Below are 17,531 nucleotides of genomic sequence, written 5' to 3' on the forward strand. Positions count from 1 at the left end.
GCAACATGACACAAAACAGCTGCAACGTAATACAGAGCCCAAAACATTTTAGAGATATTCTTACAGTGCTGAGGGGAAATACAAAGGCCTTTATATATGATATGATGAAACCTTATTTATTTTATTTATTTAGTTGACCATCATAAGCCAAAGAGAAAAAAAGTTTTAAAAGATTAAATGAATAAGAGTGGCATAAGAAATGACTATAAAAAGCAAAAGAGCAGAAAATAAAGAGGTAATAATTGTAGAAATAATCGTAGTAAAAATTGCATTTTTAAAATTTTCAACTTTCCTAAGGTTTCTAGGGAAAAGCACAGTTTCTTTGACCAGCTTTATTAAAATAAAATAAAAACCTAACCAAAAAAAGCTAATGATCAAGAAAGGAAATAGTAAAGAGGAGAGAAGAGAAAGAAAAATAGGAAATAAAAGGTCAGTAAAATAAAAAATATATAAAAGGAAAGAAAGTTACATAAAAAGTGACTTCTGACTCCTTTTACAATAGAAATAAAATAGAATCACAGAGTTGGAAGGGACCTTAGAACGGAAAAAGCTTCTTGGATGAGAAACGAAACATCTTCAAAGAAAAACAAGGAAGTCCAGTTGAAAAAGCATCTTTGGGACAACTAGGACCTGGATGACTGAGAATCTCTGTAGACATCAAGGGACCTTGGAGGTCTCCTAGTCCAGGGCTTTTCAACCAGTGGTACGGGTACCACCTGTGGTACATTGGCACCTGGCAGGTGGTACGCGACCATCCTAGAAAAGTGGTAGCGGGGGAGGGGAATGAGCTGAACTGGTGGCAGCACCGCACAAGCCTGAGCGAGAGACGGCTGGAGCTGCAGGGCTGTCAGGGCTCAGCGGAAGCGCCAGGATCAGCGCCAGGCTCCATCTGGAGCTCTGCGCTGATCCTGGTGCTTCTGCTGAGCCCAGAAGAAGCGCCGATCAGCTGGAAAGCAGCACTGATCCTGGCGCTTCTGCTGAGCCCAGAAGAAGCGCCAATCAGCTGGAGTGTTGCAGCATCTCCAGGGTCTTGTGATTTACATTCAGAGGCTTGGCAACTGATTCATATTTATGACAGTCACAGTGTCCCAGGGTCATGTGAAGTGACCAAAACCTGCTGCAACCACCCAGCAGACGGGGGGAATAAAAACCAAACACCCCCCACCCCACCCCTGCTGCCAATCCTCAACAGAAATGCTCACAACAATGAAAACCTCGGACAGGAGGAAGAGTGCCGCTGGGCGGGCAGGCAGGTGTCTTGCTGGGCTGTGGCTTGGGGGGCACTTTTTTCAGTGCCATTGTAACTTCGAACAGTCACTAAGCGAACTGTTATAAGTCGAGGACTACCTGTACTTCATCATTTTTTTTATTTTGGGGGGGGTCATCAAGTTTTTGACACCTTGCTAGGCGACTGTTGGTACTCGGATATTGCCATATCCTAAAAGTGGCACAATGGGTGAAAAGGTTGAAAAGCCCTGCTCTAGTCCAACCCGCTGCTCAATGCTGTCCGGTCCAAGACTGTCCAGTCTCTCCTTTAAAATCTCCAGTGATGAAGCACCCACAATTTTTAAAGGCAAGCTGTTCCACTGGTTAATTGTCCTCCCTGTTAGGAAATTTCTCCTTAGTTCTAGGTTGCTTTGCTCCTTGATTAGTGAATAGTATTAGTGAATTGTGTTGTTGTAGGGAAAATGGGAGGAAGGTGTGTTCTGTATTTTTGCCGCCTTGAATTGTAAATCTCCTTTTATAAACTTATAAACCTTATCTTTTGACCTGCAGCAGGATAATGATGCAAGATGAAAGCACCTCTATCCACACCAACAATGCACACAATGCTTTGGAAAATAGGTTGACACCCCCCACCACCACCTCTCTGTGACAGCCCCTCAAATATTAGGCTGGGGGCTCCAATGGGGATGATTGACAGACTAATAAAAGATCCCCCCTCCTCCCCTCATCCTATTCCTTCCTTCCCCATCTTTTAGTTAGGATTGTGTATTTATAATTTTTATCATTTCGTTCCTATTGTGTACAGATTTTGTAAACCTTTATCTTTTTAATGTTGTAAACTGCCCAAAGTTACTGTGTGGTAAGATGGATGGTCAATATATTTAATAAAATAATAAAAATAAATAATAATATTGCTAATCAGGTCACTCCTAGTCCTTCCCTTCATTAGACTAGATATACCCAATTCCCATAATTGTTTAGCCTCTGGCCCCTTAATCATCTTTGTTCTTCTTCCCTGCAATCTTTCTAGACATCTTTTTTTGTACAGTGGTATCTAGAATTTGACACAGCATTCCAAGTGTGGTCTCAACAGTGCAGTATAAAGCTGTGCTATCATCACTTCAAGTGATCTTGAAACCTAGAACCACTTTTCCCAAAGATAAAGCTAGTTGTGGATAACATAAAGAGGACTGATAAAAGGCACCACAGGGGTGGAGTGATGCCTTAGCCCTCATTGTTTTGCGAATCTAAATCAAATACTCTGTTTAATCTCAGCCATAGCTTTATCTCAGCCTAGCATAAGCCCCTCCATTGTTGTTTTTTCTTCCAAGTGAAAGGATTTTTTTCAGCCATGATGAGCTAGGCTCAGGACTCGCCCTCAAAAGCTTGTTTCAGCCAATATTTTGCCCAGTGGATTCTCGTATTTGCCTCTAGTGTAGCTGCACTCCAGAGAAACCTATTTACTGCTGGAGAGGTAGGAAGGTAACAGACATTTGAACTGCTTGCTGTTAATGTGGAGGCCGCTTTGAAACTGTTGGTCAACAGCAGGCTAATCCTCTTGGCTTTTTATAGTTCAGTTACTGCTTTTATGGAATTTTAATTCTTTGGGCTGGCAGATTTGATTGTCTTCTTAGTGGTCTTTTCACTAAAAGGCTGTGAATTTGATATCTTTAGGAAGACTGAAATAAATTCCTAGATACTTCAAGACCTTGTTGGTTTCAATCGGGACATTCTGGTTTTTCCAGTTATACCAGTGCTGTGTTTCATGAATACAATCACTTTTATTTAAGAATATCTAATTTCCAACTTTCCATTCTGCCTTCTGGTGCTTTGGAGAACAGGCTTATTATTTTCATAAACAACTCAAGGTGAACATATCTAATGCTCCTTCCTCCTCCTACTTTCCCCACAACGACAAACCTGTGATTTGAGTTGGGCTGAGAGATGGACTGGCCCAAGGTCACCCAGCTGGCTTTTATGGCTAAAGCCGGACTTGAACGCACCGTCTCCCGGTTTCATGCAAAAAGTCCATAAAAGGTTTCCGGTCAGCTGTAAATGTAAATGTTAACTTTTCATCAATCACAGATATTAATTTCTCCTTCTCTGCAACTTCCATCTTATTTAGCAACTATTGCTCCATTGTAGGTAGTGCCAAAGCTGTTCATTTTTGAGCATATAACAATCTCTCTGCAGTTGTCATGTATAAAAACAAAATTCCGTGTTTTTCCCCCCCAACTGTTTGGCCATCAATCCCCAAAACATTCTAGCTGGGGAATTCTGGGAGTTGAAGTCCACCCATCTTAATATTGCCAAGGTTGAGAAATATTGTTGTAGAGTGTCAAGGCCTGAGATGGAGAGATCTGGCTATAGGGGAGGATTGAAATAATGGGTAGGGATCATCATCAGATCCTGGTTGATGTTAGGATGTCCCATTCATCCAGTTTTGGTCACCAGGATGTAAAAAAGATGTTGAGTCTCTAGAAAGAATGCAGAGAAGAGCAACAAAGATGTTTAGGGGACTGGCGGCTAAAACATATAAGGAACGGTTGCTGGAATTGGGAATGTCTAGTTTAATGAAGAGAAGGACGAGGGGGGGCATGATAGCAGTGTTCCAGTATCTCAGGGGCTGCCACAAAGAAGAGGGAGTCAAGCTCTTCTCCAAAGCGCCTGAAGGCAGGACAAGAAGCAACGGATGGAAACTGATCAAGGAGAGAAGCAACCTAGAACTAAGGAGAAACTTCCTGACAGTTAGAACAATTAACCAGTGGAACAACCTGCCTCCAGAAGTGGTGAATGCTCCAACACTGGAAGTTTTTAAGAAGAGACTGGACAGCCATTTGTCCGAAATGGTGTAGGGTTTCCTGCCTGAGCAGGGGGTTGGACTAGAAGACCTCCAAGGTCCCTTCCAACTATTCTGTTCTGTTCTGTTCTATGCTAATGTACAGGAAGTCCTTTACTTACGGCCACAACTTACGGGTTGGACTAGATGACCTCCAAGGTCCCTTCCAACATCATTATTATTATTATTATTATTATTATTATTATTATTATTATGGATCATCGCATCATCATTATTATTATTATTATTATTATTATTATTATTATTATTATTATTATTATTATTATTATTATTATGATGATGATGATGATGATGATGGATCATCGCACAATCAGCCAGATGTTCAGACTGGATTTGGCATTTTGTCTACCTATTGAGTCCTTATCACATCTGTTAGATCAGTGGTTCTCAACCTTTTTAATGCTGCGACCCCAACCGGTCGTAAGTCGAGGACTAAACCGGTCGTAAGTCGAGGACTACCCAACCGGTCGTAAGTCGAGGACTTTCCCTGCCCGGGAGTGCCGCGCATGTGTGGTTCCGCCCCCTGCGCTGGCCGAGGTGTAGCTGGCAAGCGGCAGAGACGGAGCAGGCCGACCACCAGCTGGCCCAGCCCAAGGGAGGTAAGGCACCCACCGGAAAAGGGGGAAAAAAATGGCGGACAAAAAAAATGGCGGACAGCCTTGCTTGGCGACCCCCATGAAATGGTCGATCGACCCCAAATGGGGTCCCGACCCACAGGTTGAGAACCACTGTGTTAGATGGTATTACAGATATTGTCGCAGGATGGATATCTGTATTATTATTATTATTATTAATAATAATAATAATAATAATATAATAATAATAATAGTAATTTGAATAAAAACAAGGGAAAAGTAAGTATTGATTAGCAAGATTAGCAGGTCCCAAATTTCAGTGTTGTGGCTAATGCCAGGGAAATCCAAGCAGTAGGTTAGATAAGTAGTCATGCAAATGGGAGAAGATTAGAACATGACCACATTTCTGGCTAGAATGGCTTGAAGAGAGAAAGAGGTGTAGCCCTTTAATTCTATAGACTCCTCTTCCCAGTTTCTGGCAATCTCATACTTTCTAATCGGGGAAACAAAGGCAAAATTCCTCTGCTTGGCAGGCCAGCCAGGTGTGTTCAGGAGAGGAACTGAATAATGTGCGATGTAGGCAAATGTCAATCCGTAGTAGATACCTTCAGAGGTGGCCCAGCATGGTCCATTAAGTTCTGGGCAGGCTGGCTTGAGTGGGGCTCTTCCATGCAGGAAGGAAGAATCAAGACCCTTGGATTGTAGGAAGTCTCCACTTGTTCAGGTTGGATTCTGCTTCTGGGCAGCTATTTGATCGTATATTCTGTAAATTGGTGATTTATTAAGAATTAGTTGTATGGCAACGCATCATCTGGGCTGGTAGACAGAGCTAGCTGTTCTATTCAGTGGGCTGGAAGGAGAGCAGAATGGCTATGCTTTTCAGACATATTTTTAGTGATTTCCAGGGATTAAAAGAGGGTCTATCAACCAACAGCCGCTTGGCTGAAGCTGGACAGATTAAGGCAGAATTATCACGTAGATTCAGCTGAGCTTCTTTTGAACGAGGCTCTAATCTTTGTTTCATAGCAGCCGGTGTCCTCCATGGTGCTTACATAAAGGAATTCTCTCCAAAAAACTCTTCTGGGAGATCCCTCGGCCTTGAGAAGGTTAATAATTCTTTAGTTAAATCTTGATTGCAAGGGCTGAAGTTACTACCTGACTTTGAAGTTAGTGCCAGTGAGTCTTTGCCAAACACCATGATTTAAGTTAGGCAATTATGGCTTAAGGGTCAGTTGAGGGGGAATTCCCCTCTCCCCCCCCCCAAGCTATGGGCTGGAAAGATTTGAACGAGTTCCCAGATTTTTCTCATTTTAACTACAGGCAAAGTCCTTCCATTGTAACTATAGACAGAGAGACGTTGGGCTGCCACTTCCAGTTTGGCTCCAGGGATAATATAAAGCAATTTTCAACTTTCTCCTGCTGAACAAAAGTTTCTCTAAAGAGGCTTTGGCCAATAAGTCGATAAAGTGAACAGGATCTTGAGGACCCAAAGGTGCTTTTTCAGGAGGCAACTGGACTTTCTTGTTTTTCTTTGAAGACGTTTTGCTTCTCCTCCAAGAAGCTTCTTCAGCTCTGACTGGATGGTGGGTAGTCAGAGCTGAAGAAGCATCTTGGATGAGAAGCGAAACATCTTCAAAGAAAAACAAGAAAGTCCAGTTGCCTCCTGAAAAAGCACTTTTGGGACAACCATGGCCTGGATGGCTGAGAATCTCCATAGGATCTTGAGGACCTTGTTTCTGGCCTAGAGATGTTTGATGAAGAAGCCTAAGGTGCCAGATGTTTTTGCTAACATCTGGAACCCACTCCTTTCCCCCCACGTTTGCCATATACTTGTGTAAGTAGATATCTGCCTCTGGAGAATATCTTAAGAGATTTAGGGGTCTCAGGAGAATTGGTGCTGGGACCCTAGTTTTCCTTGCTTAGAATGCAGTCGAAAGGTCTGGATCTGAAATGGTATGTGGAAATGACCTTGGGAGACAGCAAAGGGAACAGTCAGATAGAAGGTACCTTAGCCTGCAGTAGAAACGTGGATGGGGAAGAGACTCAGAAGACCCTCCCTAGCTGTGCGTCTGTAAATGTGGGGAGAAAAACTACAGGTAGTCCTTGACTTACAACCACAACTGAACCCAAAATTTCTGTTGCTAAGCAAGACAGTTGTTGAGTGAGTATTGCCCCATTTTACGACCTTGCTTGCCACAGTTGTTAAGTGGACCACTGCAGTTGCTAACTTAGTGACACGGTTGTTAAGTGAAGCTGGCTTCCCCATTGACTTTGCTCATCAGAAGGTCACAAAACGTGATCACATGACCCCAGGACACCACAACCGCCATAAATGTGAACCAGTGGCCAAGCATCCGAATTTTGATCACGTGACTATGGGGATGCTGCAAGAGTCGTAAGTGTGAAAAGGGGTCATAAGTCACTTTTTTCGGTGCCGTTGTAAGTTTGAATAGTTACTAGATGAATCGTTGCAAAGTGAGTGCTGTCAGACTTACCAGATTCTATTAATGTAGAGTTAGAATAAAATAGAATTCTAATCATGGTTCTGTCTGTCTATCGATCTTACAAATCTGAAAGTACTTTTCTCTCCCTCTGTCCCCTTTGCAGCCCCAAAACTAGCGAGGGTCTCTTCTGAGTCTTGCCCCACCCACATTCCCCCCCCCCAGTGGGCTCAGCTGCCTTTTATGTAACCATTCCCAGTTGCATTTCTTTGCCCGTTCTCCCAAGGTTATTCCAACATACCATTGCGGGATCTTCTAAAGCAGTAGTGCTCAACCTTGGCTGCTTTAAGACGCATGGACTTCAACTCCCAGCATTCCCCAGCCGGCAACACCAACTGAGGAGCTCTGGGAGTTGAAGTCCACGCGTCTTAAAGGGGCCACGGTTGAGAAACGCTGTTCTAAAGAATCGCCACTTTTCAGTATATTGTCTTGATGCTCTTTCTCTTTTCTTCCCCATTCCCTTTCCTTTTTCCTTTTTTTTTCTTCAGAATTGTCACGATGCTTCGGTCAAAAGATACGAAAGAGGAAGCAGCCATGAGATCATTGGTCTTCACTTAACGACGCAAGCCAGAATGGCCGCTGTAGAAGCTGCCGGCATCGGTGAGAATCCCGGGGCCAAGTCCCTCTTGGTCAAAGATGGAAAAGAGTCCCAGGAGGAAAATGGGGCAGCCAGCCACCTCTCCGAACACTGCGATGCTTCCTTCGCTGGGGCAGAGCTGAATCGGCAACAGGCGCCCGCCAGCAAGCTGAAGAAGACGGCCTTTAAGTTCTTCGGGGGGAAGAGAAGCATCTGCACCCTGCCCAGCTTTTTTGGGGGGAAGAATAAAAGCCAGGCCAAGGGAGCCTCCAAAAAGGGTCTGAGCAAGAGCAAGACCCACGATGGCATCAGCGACGTGGCGCACGAAGAGGCCGCTTCCGGGTGTCTCAGGAGCCCCTCGGACGGAGGGCCAGACTTCCCTCCTCCCCAGCTTCTGCCAAGTTCCCAGAGCGCAGTTTTGGGGGCCGAGCTCAGAGTTGGCTTTGCCCAGCCCTCAAACTTTCTGTCCAGCAGCACCGAAGGCTTTGAGAAGAAGCTGACGGGAGAGAAGTTCCTCCCGAGATCCAAAAAGGGGCTCAAGGGACTTTTTAATAGCATTCGCCGACATCGGAAGAACAAAGTTGCGGAGCCTGAGAAGACGGAGCTGCAAGAGTGGGCTCTCCGGGACCCCGTCGCCGAAGAACAGCCAGGTGGAAATGGGCTGGGTGGGAGTCTTCAGAGGGGGACTGTGACACCAGAACGTGGGGAGAATGTCTCCGGCGATGCTGTGCCTCCAATAGCAGCCAGCCACAATGAGGCGGGAGAGATGGACCGCCTGGCCTCAAGCCCCATTCGGTCTGTCGGCGAGGCAGCCAGAGGGCCTGCATGTCCTGAAGGATCTCAAGACGGGCAGCCAAACCTGCAGGACGCCTGTGCTGACTCTGCCTACGGGGACCTCCCTGAGGCTTTTGAACCAGAGTTCCTGCAGAAGAGCCCTCCTGGCGAACCATCCGGGGAGCAACTTAGCTTGATGTTTGGGGAGGTGACCTCCCTTAAAAGCTTTGACTCTTTCACCGGTTGTGGGGATATAATTGCAGAACCAGATATCGATAGCATCACGGAGAGCTCCACCTCTGCGGAACGCAGCCGGGAGGCCGCCAAGAGGACCTCCTGTTTGGTTACCTACCAAGGCGGAGGGGAGGAAATGGCCCTGCCGGAGGATTTAGAAGAGTACCTCCAGCAGATGTGGGCAGGAGCCATCAAAGGGGATGCAGACTCTGAAACACATCTGCCGGAGCTCATAACCAAAGGTGACCTTCAGGGCATGAAGGATGCCGAGCAGGACGTTCATCTGTACCCTGAAGGAACAAGGAATGACACGGACCTTCTGACACCGCACAGCGATCAACAAGAGTCCGCTCCCAATAGCGATGAGGGCTACTATGATTCTACCACCCCAGGTCCTGAAGAGGAAACTGGTGATGGTTTAGATGAAATCAAAAAGGACCGCCTTCCAAGGGACAGCTACAGTGGGGATGCTCTTTATGAGTTTTACGAACCTGACGATGCATTGATGAGCCCGTCTCACGGGGAGGGATCCTGGTTTGATGGGAAAGTGTCCCCTTCGAAGATATTTGACCAGTTCCTGGACTTTGCTCTCCCCGATGAGAAGGACTTGATCTGGCTGATGGATCAGAAAAGTGAAGCGATGGAAGAGCAGAGGCTGGCCACCCTCCAGAAACAGCTGCTTTTTTGGGAGATGCATAGAGACCCGGCCCTGAAACACCTCCAGGAGCTTAGAAGAGACCAACATCTGAGTCCAGGGCAGCTGTCTGAATGTAAGATGCAAACAACCGGGTTAGTCGGGAAGAGCTCGAGTTGCCTTGGTTGTGAGCAAATGAATTTTTGTGCTTTGGATGAAGGTCTAAGCGGTGGAAAGAAGCTAGCGGAAAACCAAGACTGGAAAGAGAATTTCCACAAGAAGCTCTGTCCAGAAAAGCTCTGTGATAGCAGCAGCACCACCACCACGAAAGAACACAGTGGTTGCCTTATTCAGCCATCGGAGAATAGCTCAGAGCTGGACTCCAGCGGTGAACATCCGGTGTTCGAGGCTTTGGCTTCAGGAAACTCTGTGACCTGCCCGCTTTACAGAGCGCATGGCCACCCCAGCTGCTCTCCCAGAGCTGACTTTCAAGAGCCCTGCCAGGAAGGCAGCGAAGAACCAGAACCAGCGGTCAACTTCTCCCAAGCCTTGGTGGAATTCACCAGCAACGGGACTCTTTTCTCCAGCCTGTCTGAAAGCCTTCGAAGCTCCGATTCAGGCTCTGACTTCACTCAGAACTTTCCTGACCTGCCCACCATGGTGACTTTTGACATCGTCGATGTGGAACAGGAAGGGGAAGGGGAGTGCGAGGAGCATCTGGAGCTGAACACGGAGGAGGACCTGTCCGCGTCCTTCGAGGCTTTCCGGGATACTTATGACTCCAAAGCCTCCTTTGCTGAATGTGATGAGCGAATGTTTCCTGAGTACCCTCAGGTCTCTTCCCACTGGGGAGCTGCCAGCCTCCCTCGGCGTCTCAGACTTCAGGAGCTGAGTCCACCTCTGCTGGAGCCGCTGTCCGTCTGCAGGAGAAGCCGATCCCTGGACACCGAAAGTCTGGAGTTTGAGCTGGCCAGCTTGCAGCTATCCAAGAACAGTTTTAGGCCGTTTGAGCTGTGGAGCGGTTCCAAAAAGGATCCCGGTCCTCTTGGATTGGACATTGGCCTGGAAGGGGCGCCACATTCTCCGGGAGAAAGAGAAGAAGGCGTACGATTGAATGCACCCTACGGCAAGGAGGAATTTTCCTTGCCAGAAACGAAAGCAGGAGAGGCTGGTTCAAATATACTTCCCTCTCAAGGTCCTTGGGGGTTATTGGAGCGCTCTGACACAGCTCCTCCTTTGGCCTGCCTGGGGCAGAATCCCACCAAGGAACCAGCTGGAAGGAACCTTCCAGCAGATGGAAGCAATCATCCTGTCCTTCCAGCATTGAGACCATTGATCAGGCCCTCCACTCTGTTTCTGCAGGCCCCTGTGATGTCACCAGAGGGCTCTACTTCTCAGAGGCCTGGTGGGGGCAACCTGGCTAAAAAACGTGCTTGGGTCCACCCTTTGGGAGAGAAAGGCCGAGATCTGCCTTTGAGCTTTGATTTTCCTTGTTCCCCTGACAAGTCGTCAGCGTGTAAGCCTGGAGATGTGGCTCAAGGAACATCTCAGCTTCATACCAAGTAGTGCTGAGTCCACCACCTGTAGGGGCAAGGCTGGACATTGGGGAATCTCTAGATCCAGAGCCTTTGGGAGACCCTTCCTGCCAGCTAGTCAGTCCATGAACTTAATTAGCCAAGTAGCTTCTGGGCATGGGGCTCAAGCTGGATTGGAATGGGCTTTGGTTCCGGTGGGTTGTGAGGATACAGAAAAAATACTGCAGAATGTTGACTTCGGTTTGAAGCTGGGAGAACTGGGGTGAAAAGTTCTGCTGATGTTTCGCAGGCATGCTTGAGGGTAGAGGGAACTTCCGTGGCTCCCCAGAATGATATGGAGAGAACAGGGACGGTCTCAGAAGTTGAGGAGATGGGAATAAAGTCCTGGATCGTGTCCAGTTGCCCCATCATGAGAAGAGGAGCAGAAATTATTTCCAAAAGCCGACTAGGTGGCCAAAGTTAGAAGGTATATTTGGGAGGAACCTTCCAAAACGAGAGGCTTGCTTACGGTGAAACTGGTTAACTCCTAGTTTTTGAGAGCACGCGTGCTTGGAAGTCGACCTGCTAAGCTGCTTTTTATTCCAAGAGAGTAACAGGGCAAAATAGAGGGGTGCTGGCAAGCCTACCTTTCATGGTCTCCAGAACCTTCTCCAGAACGGGGTGGGGCCAATTTTCTCTTTCTTTTTTTAGCTGGGAGGAAAGTTAAGGGGCAGAATTAGTGCCTTGAGCCTTCTAAAGGCTTAGCACCCATTTCATATCCCCCTCCCCAAACAGGTCTTAGCCTAGATCATGGTTAGAATGTGGCCTTTGACCAGTGGTGCAAGGTCTAGGATAGCCTTGAGCCAACAGGCCCTCGGGATGTATAGGATTGCACCCGTGAAGCATATCTTAAGTGCGTTTACTTGTTACAGCAGCGTTTTTTCCAAGCTTGGCACATTGAAGGCGAGTGGATTTCAACTCCCAGAATTCTCAGCAATGGCTACGCTGGCTGTGGAATTCTGGGAAGTCCATATACCTAGAAATGGGCCAGGTTTGGAAACTCTGCGTTAAGAGAGTGCTGCTCAAGTTCAGTTGGGCTTTCTGTGGTTTTCTTGAGGGGGCGGGAGGCAGAAAAGTAACCAACCTGGCGCTTGTCAACTAGGAGATCAGGGTCGCAGTGGATGGGCTGGGCAAAATAGCAAGAAGTTGGCTGTTACTTAAATTGGGGCAAGATGTGATTAGAGGGGAAATGGGTCAAAAAAAGGCTCTGCGATCTGTAATCTGGGAGGATTTTACTCGGGGTATATTGCTTCTAAGAAGACCTGCATACAATTAAAAAATTAAAAACACTTCTTGATACTGGAACAAAGTAATGTCAATGCAGCGGAGGTCTTGTAACTTCTGAAAGGGCATATTTTAAACGGAGGGAGGGGGGGGAACCCCTGTGCCCTTATTTAAAGTAACAGAATCCTGGGTTTTTTTTCATTATGGTTAAATTTTAGAACTGTGCAGTGCTTCCAATTTGATTCCAAAAAGGAGACTTGGCTTGCTTGTATGTGTTGGGCTCTGTGTGTGTGTGTGTGTGTCTGTGGACCCTGTCTATAGCTCTTTCAAGATGTGCTGCCATTTTCCAGGATCAGCTGGCCATTGCAGAAGGAAGCTGTATCTGAGCTAGACAAAGGATGAAGTTGCTTTAATGAGTTAGATCCAGCCTGTGTGTGTGTATGTGTGTGTGTGTGTGTGTGCGTGCGCGTGTGTGTGCGTGCGCGTGTGTGTGTGTGTGTGTGTGCGCTTCGAAGATCATTTTTGGAATCAGATTCGAAGTACTGCCGGACTGAATATTTGTTGAAATCCATTTTCTAGGCTGTCTAGAATGGAGGGTTAATAGTAATATTGGATGCAGAGAAGCTTCTTAGGAAATAAAGCCTCCATCAGTTGTACCACTACTTGTCCCAGTTGCACATAAGAAGGATGTGTGTCTAGGGAATTGTGACATTCCAATGTGCAATTGTATTTTTTTTCATATATATATATATATAAGCTTGTAAACCTTTTGCTCAACCAGCCAGGAAAAAGTTCCTTCTCTTTCCAAATAAGACTGGCTAGTTTGGTAGAAAATCCAGATGCTGTGTACCCCCTGTGCACACACAGGACAGGTAACACGAGGCAAAAGCTTTCAAGTCTGTCTCTTTGCCAAAGACATAGATTCAAGAATGCCCGGTAAAGATATTTGTGGAATGAGGAGTCCTTGGTGCTCTCTGAGCTTGATTGTTTTCTTGCAGATGTTTCATTGCCCAAACTAGGTAACGTCATCAGTGCTAAATCATTGGTGAGTAACACTGACGATGTTACCTAGTTTGGGTAATGAAACGTCTGCAAGAAAAGCTCAGAAAGCATCAAGAACCCCTCATTTCAACCCCGAGCTACAAATGATCTCCTTTATCAATATTTGCAGAAATATTATGCAGGAGAACTCCAGGGAGAGTCATCTCTAACCATCCATGCAACCCCTTTTTCGTGGTTGCCCCTGGCGGTGTTCAGAATTCGCAACTGAGACAAACTTCGAAAGCCCTGCCTGACTGGAAGGTTGGTGCTAATTCTTCAGAATCCTTTTTGCACAAAGATGGACGAAACTTTTTTTTTTTTTCCAAAAGCTCACGGGCAGAGCAAGCACGGGTCCGGCTTCTGCATTATGATGAATAAGTTGGGAAGCTAACTGTGATCCCATCCATTCTTCATTTGGCTGCTTGGGTGGCGAAATTTTACTTTTTAAAGCAGTGGGAATGAAAAACAAAACCGTTGTGCTTAATTTAAACGATAGGCTTGGGCATCATTTAATAGCATTTAATTTCTCCCTCTAAAATATTTGACGCTGCCCTCTTCCGGATGCTGCTCTTGAAAAGAAGAAAACTGGGTTCTTGGCTGCTTCCACTTGTAGTAAATCAAGGATTTCCCAACTAGGAGTAGCTGTCCCTAGAGAGAGAAAAGCCGAAATCTGGAAATAAAATAGGGACAAAGCTACTGCAGGTAGTTCTTGACTTACGACCAGGATTGAGCCCAAAACTTCCCTTGCCAGGCAAGATAGTTGTTAAGTGAGTTTTGCCCCATTTTACAACCTTTCTTGCACTGTTGTTAAGTGAATCACTGCAGTCAGTAACACGGTTGTTAAGTGAATCCGGCTTCCCCATTGATTTTGCTCGTCAGAAGGCCGTAAAAGGGGATCACATGACCCCGGAGCACTGCTACCGTCATAAACACGAGTCAAGCATCTGAATTTTGATCACGGGGATGCTGCCACAGTTGTGTGGAAAAACGGTCGTGTCACTTTTTTCAGTGTTGTCGTAACTTCGAACGGTCCCTAAAAAAATGGTTGTAAGTCAAGGACTACCTGGAGAGGGGAAAAGCTTGAAGTCCTGAAATCTGTTGAATAAAAATAAAATAAAGGACAGGCTTTCAGTGTTTGGTGAAAGCAAGCAAATTGGGCAGAAAGATTCTAGTCCAGTCTTCTTAATAATAATAACAGGCTTGGGAGGGACCTTGGAGGTCTTCTAGTCCAACCCCCTGCTCAAGCAGGAGAGCCTAAACAAGTGATGGCGAACCTTTTAGAGACCGAGTGCCCCAAAACTGCCCCCCCGCTCCCCTCCCTGCCTGCTCTACCCTCGCTCCACCCCATCCGCCTGCAGGACCACCCACCGCTTCCACGCCCTGCTGCAGATTGCCCAGGCGGTCCAGCAGTGCCATGGCAGCCACGCCCTCCACCCGCGCCCCGCAGCATCAATTGCATGTGACAGGCCACGAGGGCGGAGCCTTGTCCCCATTGCCCGACTGCCATGTCCTTGGCTGTGTTGTTCCAGGTGGGCCGCGCTCAGGGGTGACTCTCCTCCAGGGGGGCTGCTGGTGAGGAGGGGGGCGTAGGGGGAGGTGGGGCTGGGGCAACAGCGCATGTGCCCAAAGAGAAGTCTCCGAGTGCCGCCTCTGGCACGCGTGCCATAGATTCGCCACCACTGGCCTAAACCGTTTCAGACAAGTGGCTGTCCAGTCTCTTCTTAAAAGCCTCCAGGGGGATCTCCCTGCCATGCTAATTTTTCTTGGGGGTGGGGGGTTGGAGTGAACTTACAAATTATGTAATGGCACCTTGAAAGCCCTACCTTCCCATCTCCAATGTTTGGGAACAAGTTTTTCCACCTGATCTCCATTTTCTCAGACTCTTCTAGTCTTGGGACTTTGCTGCTTACCTTCAATTTGCCCTCTCCTTCAAAGGGGGGAATTCTGCTCAGGATTCCAGCTGGGGGAGAGGAAGGGAAGATCTGCTTCAAAAGATCTGAAACCTCCCTCCAGACATTGGGTGGCACACGGAGCAGGGCGCGACTCGGCCCAACGGTAGCCTGTTTGTCAACTCCACTCATCTTAAAATATCTAAGACGGCTTTCCTCCTGAACGGCTTTCCGTCTTGATACATAGAGCAGTGTCCCCTGTTGCTTTCGGTCAACAAGACCTTTGGCCAATATTTAGATCCCATATCCCTGACCAAAAGCCTGGGTGATTCCAAGCCAAATGCAGCCAACTGGCCACAGTGGGGTGGAGCACCTCAACTTGAAGAGCCTCCAAAATGTTGCCTAGCTGGGACTTCTGAAATCGGGTGGGGTGGGATTGAGAGGCATGATCTCTTGAAGGGACCTCTTGTTTTCAATTGCTGCAAACGATTATGCTGCCGACACGATGGGTAAACTTCACTGTAATGTGTTCGTCCGTTAATCGATGCTTTCAGGTGTTTTGGGTTTGGTGTGGCGTGCACATAGTTCTTTCTTCCTTTTAAATACATCACCAAAGACATCTTGTGGAATTTGTTAAATTTGTTTGGTTGTTTGTTTGGTTGGGGAAAAGGGATATTATCATAAGTGTTCAAACTAATAAGAATGTCTACAGATATGTATTTGTTAGCCTTCAGGTTGTAAATATTTATAGAAATGCTTCCCCCCCTAAAGAAAACCAATTTTATAATGTACTAGGGTGCTCCATACTTTGACTTTGCATCTGACCTCATTCTAAAGGGGGTTTCGGATTTTGGTGTTGTAGCCTTTTGGGGGGGGAAATGTGAATTGTCGCAAGGAAATGTCGGCAGAATTGTGACGAAAGGTAGAGTGATAGAGCTGGAACGGATTTGTCTCATGTTGTGATCTGTCTTGCAGTCTTGACTGAATTTGATTGGACATTTTTGACTTGATAACTTTCAAGGCTCAAGAAATCAGTGATGGCGAACCTTTTAGAGACCGAGTGCCCAAACTGCAACCCAAAACCCACTTATTTATCGCCGGGTGCCAGGTGGGCGTGGCCCACTGGGTGGGCGTGGCTGTGGTGGTCATGGCAGATTGGGTGGGTGTGGACAAGGTGGGCGTGATCATCTCGATGTTGCTCGTGGGGAGGGACGTCTGTGGGGGCCGGGCAGAGTTGGGGGAGATCCAGGGGGTCTCTGGCAGGTGGGGCAGTGGGCAGGAGGCTCGTCCTGCGGGGTGAGGTGAGGCAAGGTGAGGCAGGGCGGGGTGCCCTTGTCACAGGGCAAGGCGAGGCCAGGGTGGCTGCTGCCTGACACCATCGGCCCACACACACAGAGGCCAGTGAGCGCATGGGTGCTGGGATACATCTGGCCATGTGGGACCTCGGCGAGTTAGTGGATGGCTGGTTGAAGAGGGATGGTTGCCATCTTCGGGTCATGGCTCGCGTGCCCACAGAAAGGGCTCTGAGTGCCGCCTCTGGCACGCGTGCCATAGCTTCGCCACCACTGGAGTAGATGATGATGGCAATTTGCATAGCATCATATGTTACACAGAAGGAGATCTCATTCTGACAGCTAAAGAGAAACTGCCATATCTTCGATGGTGCCCTTGTATTAAAATGTACTCCGTGCATGTAGGAAAACAAACGTCTGTTAGCTCTTTGAGGTAGCCCAGATAAGCAGCACAAGTGTGAGTCTTAGTTGTACCTTTCTTGTAAGGTTACATGAACAGCCTCTTGCACATCTGAAAGTCACAGGCAGTCCTCGACTTACGACCCCAATTGAGCCCAAAATGTCTGTTGCTAAGTGAGACATTTGTTAAGTGAATTTTGCCCCATTTCCCGACCTTTCTTGCCACAGTTGTTAAGTGAATCACTGCAGTTGTTACATTAGTAACACGGTTGTAAAGTGAATCTACCTTCCCCAATGATATTGCTTGTCAGAAGGTCACACAAGGGGATCACACTTATGCCCGGGACACTGCAACGGTCATAAGTATGAATCAGATGCCAAGCATCTGAATTTTGATCACGCGAACACAAGGATGCCACAACGGTCGTAAGTGTGAACCATGGTCACGTCCCATTTTTCAGTGCCACTAAACAAACTGTTGTAAGTCGAGGAATGCCTTTATTAACCCCTTTCCTTTTATTCTGCAGAAACTAGGGAAGGTCCCTTCTGAGATATTTCCCATGTCCCTTTTCCTTTCACAGACTGAGATATCTTTTTTATGATGGTGGCCTAAGCTGAAGCCCTTCTTCCTGTCTCCCAGGGTTATTCACACATACAGTTACAATAGGAGGAGGAGGAGGAGGAGGAGGAGGAGGAGGACTATGAAGAAAAGCTTCTTCACTACAAAGAG

The 17,531-nt window shown here is 47.0% G+C and overlaps 1 protein-coding gene across 1 annotated transcript; it reads left to right on the forward strand.

Moving 5' to 3' along the window:
* Positions 1 to 7,735: 7,735 nt before the first annotated feature.
* Positions 7,736 to 10,948, forward strand: AMER1 (APC membrane recruitment protein 1). The gene is made up of 2 exons (XM_029283101.1): positions 7,736 to 10,486; positions 10,745 to 10,948. Exons 1-2 carry the CDS (start codon positions 7,736 to 7,738, stop codon positions 10,946 to 10,948), a joined length of 2,955 nt encoding a protein of 984 aa, XP_029138934.1.
* The last annotated feature ends 6,583 nt before the right edge of the window (positions 10,949 to 17,531 follow it).

This window comes from Protobothrops mucrosquamatus, unplaced genomic scaffold (assembly GCF_001527695.2).
Source record: "Protobothrops mucrosquamatus isolate PMUCROS unplaced genomic scaffold, P.Mucros_1.0 scaffold19, whole genome shotgun sequence".
NCBI lineage: Eukaryota > Metazoa > Chordata > Lepidosauria > Squamata > Viperidae > Protobothrops > Protobothrops mucrosquamatus.